This window comes from Hippichthys cyanospilos, chromosome 4 (assembly GCF_059441005.1).
Source record: "Hippichthys cyanospilos isolate Australia breed blue-spotted pipefish chromosome 4, RoL_Hcya_1.0, whole genome shotgun sequence".
In the NCBI taxonomy this organism is placed as follows: domain Eukaryota; kingdom Metazoa; phylum Chordata; class Actinopteri; order Syngnathiformes; family Syngnathidae; genus Hippichthys; species Hippichthys cyanospilos.
In genome coordinates, this window is record NC_142372.1 from 4,377,229 (window position 1) to 4,389,527 (window position 12,299).

The window sequence follows — 12,299 nt, forward strand, 5'->3', positions numbered from 1 at the left end:
TCTCTTAAGACCTACTATAGCCCTTAAAGGGAACATGCTTTTTTAGTCTATTTTTTTTTAACTCATTTGAGCTACCCTACAAAGTCCTAGTATGCTCAGTAGAGAACATCCTGGTCTTTCCAATGATATCTCATGTGTTTGTGTGGAATGCAATTAACTTTGCTGTGTTGCTGGGACAAAATGGACACAGCAGTGGACTCAAACAAATAGGCTGGGTCTCAGTAGGATAAATTATTGGGGAAGTTGTCTTTGTTAGGCAGGTTTATTTGTCTTGTCTTTGGTGCTGCTGATCGAGTTAGCAGTAGTGTTCAATTGTCCTCAAGCAGGTGGCTATTTAAAGTGATCTATTGCGTCTATAAACTGAAATAATTACATTTACGGCTCATTAGGTGTTTACAAGTCTGAAGTGTACTTTTTTTTTGGTGCTGCTGTTTTGGTTTACAACAAAATTCAATGCCTCTGTATACAGTTTGTGTTTTGGTTTTGATGCTTGCGCCTGGTCAAAATGACTTTGGGCATGAATGCAAACCGAAGCCTCGTCACGGATGTGACACTTATTTACATTTGGGCAGCACTCGCGAGGATTTAATGAGCCAGTGCTTTAAATAGGAGTCGTCGCTTAAAAAACAGTGACTGCTAAGAAGATACAAGGACACAAGCCAATGTGACAGCTGTGTCATTAATTCTGCCTTAACAAAGTGCTCAGCTTTGATTAGCACCATTCTCGATCAGTGACCCCGCTGGTTCGAAACCCACATTAAAAAACTCACACACCACCAAATTTTCCAGACAAGTGACGCACTGCCACTTGATGTAACAAGCTGAGTCACAAAAGTAGCAGTTAAACTTGTGTAGAATTAATATTTGTCATTTTATTCCACATAACTCTCATGGTATTTAGCAAAGGTATGGCAAACTCACGGTAGTGTGAGAACTAAGTGGTCGTGCCATGTTAAAATTTGACGTCTTGTCACCAACTGGGTGAAATTTCAGCTCCCTGGTGACTTTTTTTCAAAGCAATTGAATTATTACTATTGTGCTAATGCATAGGTGTCGAACTCCAGTCCTCGAGGGCCGGTATCCTGCATGTTTTTGAATCCTCTCTCTCAAACACACCTGATTCAAGCTCTTGTTAATGAACTAATCATTTGAATGAGCTTAGTTAGGGTGAGAAAACCGCAAAACATGCAGCATACCGGCCCTCGAGGACTGGAGTTTGACACCTATGTGCTAATGTGTTAAAAATTGTGATTTTATGCACTCTGAAGTTATGTTTACCCCTGAATTAATTTATTGAATACCTAAATCGGTAAACGAACTGTAAAATAAGTTAGCACATTCATCATCATTGACAGCTACATAAATCCAAAATCAGTTTTAACTAAGCTAGCAGCGATTGAGTAAAGCTTAACATTATTTTAGAACGATTGAATTATTACTATTATGCTAATGTATTAAAAATTGTGATTTTATGCACTCCGAAGTTATATTGACCCCTAAATTAATTTTTTGAATACCTAACTCGATAAACGAAGTGTAAAATAAGTTTGACCAATTGGTTAGTTTCCTACAAGTGGAGCCTGCATTGCAGTGTTTTGGTTTCCTTTTTATTATTTTTTTATTTTTTGGCGTGTGCGGGAAAGCCGTCGCGTATCCTCTGAAGATGCATTTGTTGACCTTCTGCCAGATGTTGTGTGTGTCTGCACGTATGCGCGCGTGTGTGCCATCCATTAAGATGCCATTAAGATACTTAACACTTAATCCCCTTTTATCCGTCAATCTTATTGTCAAAGCCCAAAACAAGAAGACAAAACACCTCCTCAGCTGCTTTCAACAGAACAACTAGAAAAAGCCCTAGGGTTGAAAAAAAAGAGAAAAAAAATACAATTTATGCATCATATAATTTTCCATGATTGTTTTTCTTGACAGTTATTCAAACTGAATAATAGCTAAAGATCTGTGTAACAATTACAATGATGGCTTCTTTCTTTTATTCATAATACCCCTATTTTGCACACTAGACCAGATAACCAGAAATGTATCCATTGAGTAGAGACCAGGAAGGAACTAGGTTGGAAATAATGCACCGATTCAATAAAGATGCTGTAGCTCAGTGCCTTATTAGTGAATCCCAAAACAAAACACCTTCTTTCTCGCCGACTCCTTTTTTTTCTGCTTCTCCCTGCAGCTTTGTCATTTTAGATTACATCTCCAATCATTCAAGTACACACGCTCACATACACAAACACACTTTTCAATGATTCAGAGCGTTTGAGAAACTTTTCGATTCTCCTCTTTCGTTTTCATTGTTATTTTGTTTTGCTGTACAGACACACCTGGAGTGAGTAATCCAGACGTTCTGGTGAATACCTGCTGGGCCACAGCAATATACGCTGTCCGGGGTTGCTACTCCATCATGCATTTGTTTCTTTCAGCTCCCAGTTAAATCAATCAATCAAACAAATTTGATTTGTATAACCCTGAATCACCGCAGTCTCAATTCCCTCCAGCACATGCCATCCATTATAAAATCACAATATAGTAGTAAGTCTAGGTTTTGATGGGTAAACAAAGCTTCATGAAGCACTTGTAATACTTTATGACTCCTCTAGATGGCACTGTTGATGCGAGTCAGGGCTGAATTATTACATTTTCTCTGCACTAATGTTCAGTTTTAAAATAAGAGCACCATTTAGAGGAGTAAAAAAAAAACAAAACAAAAAAAACAACACAGGTGCTTCATGAAGCTTCATTTTATGGTCTCTATGTCTCGAACAACTTTCCGCCTTGTCGTACAAATGTATTGGTTGTGTATAATGCAATATTTCTTCTAGATTTTTTTTGTCATTTCTTACCGCTGTGCAAAGTAGTGGTTATCATGTATGTCTGTGATTATCATGTCAAAGATTTTGTGTGCACATGTGCCCATGTGTGACTATGAGTACTGGAGTATTTTTAGATTCAGTGACACTTTCTATTGTACAGAGTGTCAGTTATTAATAAATGGCCTGTGGAGCAATTACACTAATCATACGGCATACATTGCACATGGGCGTGGCACATCAAGGGCCATGGAACCTTTTACCTCTTCATTGGTGATGTTTGATCAGGGGTGTCAAATTTCCCCCGTTTTTTGGGGGTCCAAATACATTTGCACGGGCCTGCAAAGCATTCTTTGTAATGAAAGGGGAATCACAGCACATCCAATACAACATTCTGATTTTTTTGCAGGTGTCTTTCATCCAGAACTTGGTGTTCTGTGTGGAGCGAGCATATAGGGTCCCCGACTACGGCATGTGGGAGCGAGGGAGCAAGTACAACAACGGCAGTACCGAGCTGCATTCAAGGTCAGTTGGAAATCAAATTAAAGACTGTGAATAAACATTCATGTTTTTTCAGCCTACATTTTGCCGAATCGTATTGAATGCTAGTCTTCTTCAATCCTGCTTTTTACGTTTCCACAACATGATGGTTATAGGTTCATTTTATAAAGTAAAAATTTGTGATTGTGTTTTTTGCTTGGTGAAAAACAATTAGAACCACAGAAGACCAAATAACACATTTCCCCTCAATTATGAATGACTACCTTTTATACATTTTTAATGATCAACATTTTTTTTTGAACAAATTTAAACTGCGATTAGCAGCACACTACTTTGCGCTCTAGAAAGATAAGATTTTAGACAACTCACTTCCCATAAACTTTGGTCTAGGAGATGAATTTTCCTGGCTCATTTCAGTCAGCATAGTTTGTTCAAAAGTGATCAGTAGGAACAGCAAAGTGTGCACAGTCATTTATGTTTTCAAGCCAGCCTATATCGAGCACTCGAGCATTGCTAGCTAACGGCTAATTAATGCTAGAGGCAGTTATAACAGAGCCCAAGCCTTAACGGGTGCCGGATGTCAATGTTGGTGTAATTAAGTCATTTGTTAGCACCCTAAACTGGTGATTTTGGAACTACAGTGTGATTTTTTTGTGTTGCTAGTCAAGAGAAACAATTCCAGTCAAGAAACTAGTCAAACTGTTACTCTGTTCAACGCTGCTGGGAACAACTACAAAATAACAGCTAACCAAGTCATTAACTTCTTTTAGCCCTGAAGTTAAGTTTCCTAATATTTTTCTTTCCAATAAAAACATAAATGGGGACACATAACTTGGTTGTGTAATTTGCTAAACTTGTTCACAAATGCCGTTAAAAGATGCTTATTTGAAATGGATATTTCCATGATGCAAATTTCACTTGCCGGGGTGTATTCTTATGGAACATAACCCGCATTATGAAGGGGGGTATTATTGTGCCTAATCGCACAAGTATAAAAAGAATTGACTTTCTGTTAAAACATACATTTGGAATGTGAAAAATGTATTAACAAATAAATCATAGAAGGTGGTAAAACAAAGAATTATTGTCCAAAAAGAACTTAATCACCGTTAATAACAATACAATTCAAATGTTCTGTGCAGCTCAGTGGGCCTGGCTAAAGCTGCTCTGGAGGCCATCAATGGATTTAACCTGTTTGGAAATCAGGTTTGTACCATACTTACATCATATTTAATACACCACTATAGTACCTTATTTACTGTATTCATTTAATGGACCGTATATACATGTAACACTCCATATTTGTCATCAGTATAACATTCATTGCTAGCGTACCATTTTCACATCATATTTTAAGGGGAAGTCTGATTCTGTTGCGTTGTTAATCGGTTGTTTTTTTCTTGCTTGTCATTTTCTAAAATTTTTGTTGACACTTTTAATGGAGCAAATTTGTATACTACTGTATGCGTGTATCTGTAAAGTATCACGATGTATTTACTGGTGTACACACCACTAATGCAGCCTGGTTACATAAAACTTATTATATTCTGGCCACACACAAAAATAGGACCGCATTAATGGCTTCCATTTCAAGCACGTTTATCGATGATGATTTCCCAGCCGACTGGCTCGCAGCAGCGGACGCTATCATCACGTTTCACTGCAGCGTGTGAATTTGTCATTTTCCCTCTGTCTTTGTGTGACATGAATGCGAGGCGAGGTTTTAATTTTTTTTTGTTGTTGCTGATCTTTTGCGTCTCCCATTTTGATGGAAATTGATCCCAGATGAGAGCATGGAAAGCTTCTGCTTCAGCTGTTAGACCGCTGGAGCGTCACAATTTTTATATTTTTATTTTTATTTTTTTTTTACAATTCTTCCAGTCAGCATTAATTGAGAAGTTAACCCCAAAAAATAATTTTTAAAAATATGTTCCAGTTGCCCTAACCAGTTTAAACACTGTATTGTGATTTATGTTGTTGATGTGGAATATAAAGTAAGCAGCAAAAATCACTCGTTTTTATCTATCTCAAGGGCGGCCATTTTGCAAATAATTTTAAAGTTGCTCAGGACTCAGTTATTGTCATTTTTAGACGTCAGGAAGTAATAAAATGGCCGCCCCCCTGAAATGGATGAATCCACAAAATTATTACACCGTGTTTGGATTACTGGGGTTGCATAGAACTAAAATTTGAAAAAGAATGGGTTTGACGTCCCCTCTAAGTCATTATTAATACTTATTATTATTATTATGCAATACGTCATTTAGAGTTTCTCTATTATTCAATTAAACATGAGTATATATTTTTGGGAATATTTCAGTCAAAAAATAATTCACATTTTTAATTAGCGCTATTTTTTGCCAATTTAATTGCTCAGCAAAAATCTTATATAAAAACAATAATAAAAGATGTGTGGAATTTTTTTCTTCTTTATAATAATCTATAAATCAATTCAATTTTCATTAACACAAAAACATTTCAAAGAATTTTTTTTACATGTTGCTATCATCAGTCAAACAGCAAAATTGTTTATTATTATGCAATACGTCATTTAGACTTTCTCTATTATTGAATTAAACATGAGTATATATTTTTTGGAATATTTCAGTCAAAAAATAATTCACATTTTTAATTAGCACTATTTTTTGCTAATTTAATTGCTCAGCAAAAATCTTATATAAAAACAATAATAAAAGATGTGTGGAATTTTTTGCTTCTTTATAATAATTTATAAATCAATTTAATTTTCATTAACACAAAAACATTTCAAAGTATTTCTTTGTACATGTTGCTATCATCAGTCAAACAGCAAAATTGTTTATTATTATGCAATACGTCATTTAGAGTTTCTCTATTATTCAGTTAAACATGAGTATATATTTTTTTGAATATTTCAGTCAAAAAAGAATTCACATTTTTAATTCGCGCTATTTTTTGCTAATTTAATTGTTCAGCAAAAATCTTATATAAAAACAATAATAAAAGATGTGTGGAATTTTTTTCTTCTTTATAATAATTTATAAATCAATTTAATTTTCATTAACACAAAAACATTTCAAAGTATTTCTTTGTACATGTTGCTATCATCAGTCAAACAGCAAAATTGTTTAATAAGATAAACACATTTTAAGTGATATTGTATGACCTTTTAGCTTATTTGAAGCTATACTTTACACACTCGGTCTAAACTGCAGGCCTAAAGCACTTCTTTTTTTTCCCCCTCAATTAACAGCACTGACCCACAATCCATTGCACTTTGCATACTTCGCCGATTTGACTAAAAGCCCTTTTTTTTTCGGAGAGAGGTAGAAAATAGACTGTGTAGGCAATAATCATCCATAATGCATCTGTGCTTACATTAGAAAGTGCTTAGCAGGTGGATGGAGCGGAGTTTTATGTGTGCGCGCGCGCGTGTGTGTTTGTGTGTGCGCGTGCCACGCCCCCACATTTGACCAGTCGCTAAATAAAAAGCAGCAACGGTGAGGCGTTTAAGTGCACGGGATGTTTTGGAGTGACGGTATGACACTTGACTTGCTGTTGTTGGAACACTCCCACGCTGCACTTCATGTTGCCTCGTATTTGAACAAGTCTGCCCGTGTGTTTACGTGCGTTTAGGGTTGCTCCTGGTCGGTGATCTTCGTGGATCTGGACGCCCACAACCGAAACAGACAAACGTTGTGCTCGCTACTTCCCCGAGAGTCCCGCTCTCATGTGAGTGCACCCGCACTGTTGCAGCAAGCACCCAAATACATTCGTGTGGGTGGGAAAACAGAATGTTGATTTTTTTTTTTCTTTTTTTTCCTAGTAGTCATTTTTATTTCATTTAACAAGGTGGTGTTTATGGAATCATATGATGCATTAAACACAAATAGCTAGCGCATGGAATTAATCGGAGCTGACTTGTATGTCTTGGGTGTTGGACATAAACACCAAATTGGAATTTTCCCATTCGTCTCAAATGCATCATTTTATATTGTCATCAGGAGGAAAGTTTGTGCTTATTTTAGCTTGCTAATGACTATTTTTTTAACTATTAAGTAATCATTAGCTGTGTGTCTATGCAATTGTTTCTTAAATAGTTCGGCAGGCCCCCCTGGGGGGCACAAGGGGATGCCAGTGGGTTTGCTGATGACCCCCGGGACAGGGGCTCTGTTTTCGTCATTTGAAGAGTAATTGCAATAAAATTTAAAAAAAAATAGTTTCAGGAACGTCGATGCACTTTTTTCAGTTTTAGACTAATCTGTATAAAGGCTGTAAAAAAAGTAAACAGTTGTTGAAAGTTGGTTAATGTTGCTATTTTCTTTATTTAATGTTAAGATGTAGTTTTAGGTATACTTCAACAACTTTTAAAGATAATTACATTTACTGCCTGAGCGACAAGAGGGGCGTAAAAAGAGTTCATTTTTTTTTCCAATTTAGATTAACATATATTAATGCTGTAAAAAGTAAAATATAGTTGTTAGAAGATGATTTTTATTGCTTTTTCTTCTTTTGTTGATACTGAAAAGGATACAGTTTTAGGTATACTTCTACAATTTTTAAAGATATTCGGAGAGTGGATTTCTTGTTTGTTTCTTTGTGTTTTATTTCTTATTCCTTCTGCTAATTCCTCCAATACAAGTTGGCGTTTTATATTCATCCAAAATATTCTTACATCAATCTCACAATTGATACAAATTAATACAACTTTGCACTTGTATTACTGATAAAAATGAAGGGACGGAAATGACATCTGTGTCTATTTCAAATGAAAAGGATTTTTAATAAATGATTCATAGCAAAGCGTGAGTGTGGAGAAGCACCGATAAGAAAACATGTATGGAAGAAGCCAACGTAGGAGGAGGGGGGGATTCAACAACTAAACGGACTTTGCGGAGATACGGGTGGTCTCCGGGGGGCTATTAATTAGCAGATGTTCAAGTGAGCTGATGAACTTTTTCCCCGAGATGAATCCCTTTGGATTTTAGCAGTGAATGGACTCTAAAAAGCTCAAGTGCTTCCTATCGGAGGCGTTCTCGCTTCCCTTTTTGGAGCAGCTGTGATCTTAATCCCCTCTTCATCTTCTTCATCCTCCTCCTCATGCTCTTCCCTCTCGTCTGACTTGGAATAGAATCCTGGTAATGACAGCTATAAAAGGTTAATTGCACACATCAGACAAACGTCAAGGTGTCAACAGGTGTCTGGAACTCAGCGCCGCACCTCAGCGTAGGAAAATAAAGGTTGAAGAAGAGACAAGACACAAAATAACTGAAATATCAATGTGACATCAGGATTCTTTGACCTGTGACGGAGGATCGGAATTCAATATTCCATTTGGCGACGCTGAAAAGCCGCCTCGGGAGCGGACGGACACGATCCGACTGGAAGGGCCGTGGACTTTTTATTTTTTTCATACTCTGCGGATTATTCGTACTTGTTATATTTATTTTGATAATGCATTATGGTAATATCGTTAATAAATAAAAAGGGCAATCAATAATGTAAACAAAAGCAACAGTAAATCTGAAATTGTATGTCAATCGGAGCAGTGTTTTGGGAGCTACGGCGCTACGAATTGTGATGTTTTCTGCAAAAAAAAAAGGGGCGTGGCCACCTTCTTTTAAACCTAGGAACTACTGGGTCAATCTTCACAAATGCATTATCGTGAAAATAAAAAAATTATGTCAGAATCTAAAGTTTATTCTTAATCTCATCTGGGCTTGGAAATTGCGGACCTGCGGATATCTCATTATTGATATTTCCGGCGTGAAATGTTGTACCTCCAAATGAGTCATTTTTCAGGAGGGTCATCCAAAAAAAAAAATCTGAAAATTTTATCATGCGATGAAACTTGGTGTACGTGTCGATGGTGACGGTGCAACAGTAAATCAAAAATGGTATGTCGATCGGAGCAGGGTTTTGGGATCTACAGCCCTCCGAATTTAGATGATTTCAGAAAAAAAAGTGGGCGTGGCCATCTACTACAGACCAACTACTGGGTCAATCTTCACAAAAGGGCGTGTTGTGCAGACAGCATTTTTTTGGTCTGATGTATATTCTTAATCTAATCTGGATTTGGAAATTGTTAATTGGAAATTGATGATATTGCTGGCCTGTAACATACCTTGAAAACTGCTTTTTAGAAGGGTGAACTAAAAAAAAATTTGAGGTTTTAATTCAGCGATGAAACTGGTACTTGTCAGGGGTAATTGCGCAACATTCAATCCAAAATTGTAGGTCAATCGGCGCTAGGGTTTTCTGGACTTAGACTTGACTTGGACTCGGACTTTTGTGACTTGAAACTGACTCGGACTCGATGAAGGTGGACCGGACTAAAACCCGGACGAGTAATAATCTCCATTTTGTTTTTTGGGATAGAACACAGACGCAGCTTTACTGCCGACTATCAGCTACCCCGCTTTCGCCGTGGACGACGACGCCCTCTATAGTCAGACACTGGACAAAATCGTCCGCAAGCTGCGCGGCAAATACGGCTTCAAGCGCTTCCTCCGCGACGGATACCGTACTGCCAACGAAGACAAGGACCGCCGATACTACAAACCTGCTGAAATGAAGGTTAGTACACAAGTTTTCGACGGGTTATTTATCCCTTTCCGCAACTAGCGTAATCAAAATGTTCTTTACTGCCTTCAACGTCTGCACAATTAATTATCCTATCCAACACTATGAGCGATTCAATAATAGAGGAAGCAGCTCCGCCACTGTTGAATTTAAGAAGTAAAGTTGTCAGCATTGACAGAAAGCAGCAGCTCGTATGATCCACAGTGTAACCAATCAGAGGAGCGGCTCAAGCGCAAAATAACCCACGAGACCTCCGCGGACGTCGGCCCAGAGCTTGGCTTCTTCTTCATCTTTTTACGTCTCCTCTTGCAACCTCCTACAGCCTCCATGGCCGCTTATCGGCGCCAAAACACATTTAAAAGACACGCATGGCTGGAGCTTTACGCCAGGAAGTCACATTTGAACAACCTGAGAGTCGACAATCTGAACACATTTGTGCATGTGTGCAGTCCGTTGTGTTATGTCATCAGAACGTACACATGACATACAGTATTATCATCATTATTATTGGACACTGTGTGTAGTTTTTAGGGGGGGGAAAAAAAAAAAAAAAAATATATATATATATATATATATATATATATATATATATATATATATATATATATATATATTTACTCATCCAGTACTTAGGTAATTAAGTAGGAAATTAATTGATTACTTTAGGTGATTAAATATATGATTACTTCATATTATTAAGTATAAACTAATACATTACACTCGATACTAAAGTGTCATGGATTTTGGGTTGTGGGTTTATTTTGAGGGGTTCTGTTCCTTTGTTTCCGTATATAGTTCCTGTTCCCGCTCCGGTTGCGTCTTTCTGCGTTTAGTTTTGATGTAGTCCACCTGTCCGTGTTACCCGCCCCTCGTGTCCTCCAATCCGCTCCCTTTGCCTGTTGTCCCTGCCCAGCTGCCGTGTGTTTGTTTGATTAGAGCTGTATGTATTTAAACCTGGTTTTCGTTACAGCCCGCGTCGGAACATTGTCTCTGTCACGTCATGTCATATTGTCTCTATCGTATTGTTGTCTCGTAGTCCCGTCTTGCCCCGAGTCCCTCAGCTCCGTGTTTTCCTGCCAGCCTGTCCATTGTGTTTTGCTTTCTGTTTTGCCAGCCTGCCTGCGCCCTTAGTTCGAGTTTTTTGCCGTCCTGTTTTTCTCGCTTTTGTTCCCGTTCGTTTATAAATAAATGGATTTAATCAACCCCCTGTCCCGACGCTCCCCTGCTTTTGGGTCCTCCTCCTCTGCAACCATGCCGGCCTCCTCAACCGCCGTACTCCCCCGTGACACTAAAGTACTGAGGTAATTGATTACGTTCGGTACTAAAATACTAAGGTAATGGATTACTTCAAGTTGGTGAAGTTATCGCTTTAGGTTCTTAAACTAATTGATTACTTTAGGTTACTAAAGTGATCTATTACTTTAGTACTTATTTGGTACTATCTGTTTGAGATCCTTTGGGAAAAAAAAGAACAACAAAAAGTACATTGGGTAGAATATCACATTTTTCAACCACTGATTTCTATTACAGGAATTTCCATTGTGTGTGTGTGTGTGTGTGTGTGTGTGTGTGTGTGTGTGTGTGTATATATATATATATATATATATATATATATATATATATATATATACACACACACACACATACACTCTATATATATATATATATATATATATATATATATATATATATATATATATATATATATATATAGAGTGTATGTGTGTGTGTGTGTGTGTGTGTGTGTGTACAAAAGTTGAGTTGCCAGCCACTTGATAGTAGGCCCTCTCACCCCGCTGAAATGGAAAAGCAATAAAAGCTTCTTCCCATCCTTTTTTCCCCCCCGTGTCTCCCGACAGCTCTTTGATGGGATCGAGTGCGAGTTTCCCATATTCTTCATCTTCATGATGATTGACGGTAAGCCTCAACACATCCACATTGCGCTGGGCTCGTTGGCAGCCCGGAGCCGGACTCCAGTGACATTCTTTGCACGCCGGAATTTAGCCGACTTAACAAGGTGTGAAACGTAGTGAATGCCTTTGAAATAAATTTGAAAAGTTCTTGTAAGAAATGTCATTTAAAGCATCATTATTCCCTCCCTTGACTCCGCTGGCATTTAGTTTTACTAGAGCTGATAAAGAATCTGATATTTAGACGCTGACATTTTAGCTTGTTGGTAGGAAAATCACATCTACTTATATCCAAATATTTACATGTGTGTTTGTTTCAGGGGTGTTCAGGGGGAACCAGGCTCAAGTGAAAGAGTACCAGGACCTCCTCGAGCCAATCATCTTTCAGTCTTATGATGGCAAGTACTCACAGCAATGGTGAGATCAAATTCTTTGTGCAGAACTGCTGAATCGATGATCGCGCTGCCGTTCTAGGCCATGCCGTGGTCCCCAAGTACTACTACGT

At 37.8% G+C, this 12,299-nt stretch overlaps 1 protein-coding gene across 4 annotated transcripts in view; it reads left to right on the forward strand.

Annotated features, from left to right (window-relative positions):
* Positions 1 to 12,299, forward strand: part of phkb (phosphorylase kinase, beta) — a 62,905-nt gene that overhangs the window by 15,368 nt on the left and 35,238 nt on the right. For all 4 annotated transcript variants that reach the window (XM_088412983.1, XM_088412982.1, XM_088412981.1 and 1 more), the window contains 7 exons: positions 3,232 to 3,347; positions 4,466 to 4,529; positions 6,939 to 7,034; positions 9,681 to 9,878; positions 11,744 to 11,801; positions 12,115 to 12,192; positions 12,269 to 12,299. The exon at positions 12,269 to 12,299 is cut by the window's right edge and continues 128 nt beyond it. In XM_088412983.1, coding sequence (XP_088269109.1) covers positions 3,232 to 3,347; positions 4,466 to 4,529; positions 6,939 to 7,034; positions 9,681 to 9,878; positions 11,744 to 11,801; positions 12,115 to 12,192; positions 12,269 to 12,299 — 641 coding nt within the window. The remainder of the gene's footprint in view (positions 1 to 3,231; positions 3,348 to 4,465; positions 4,530 to 6,938; positions 7,035 to 9,680; positions 9,879 to 11,743; positions 11,802 to 12,114; positions 12,193 to 12,268) is intronic.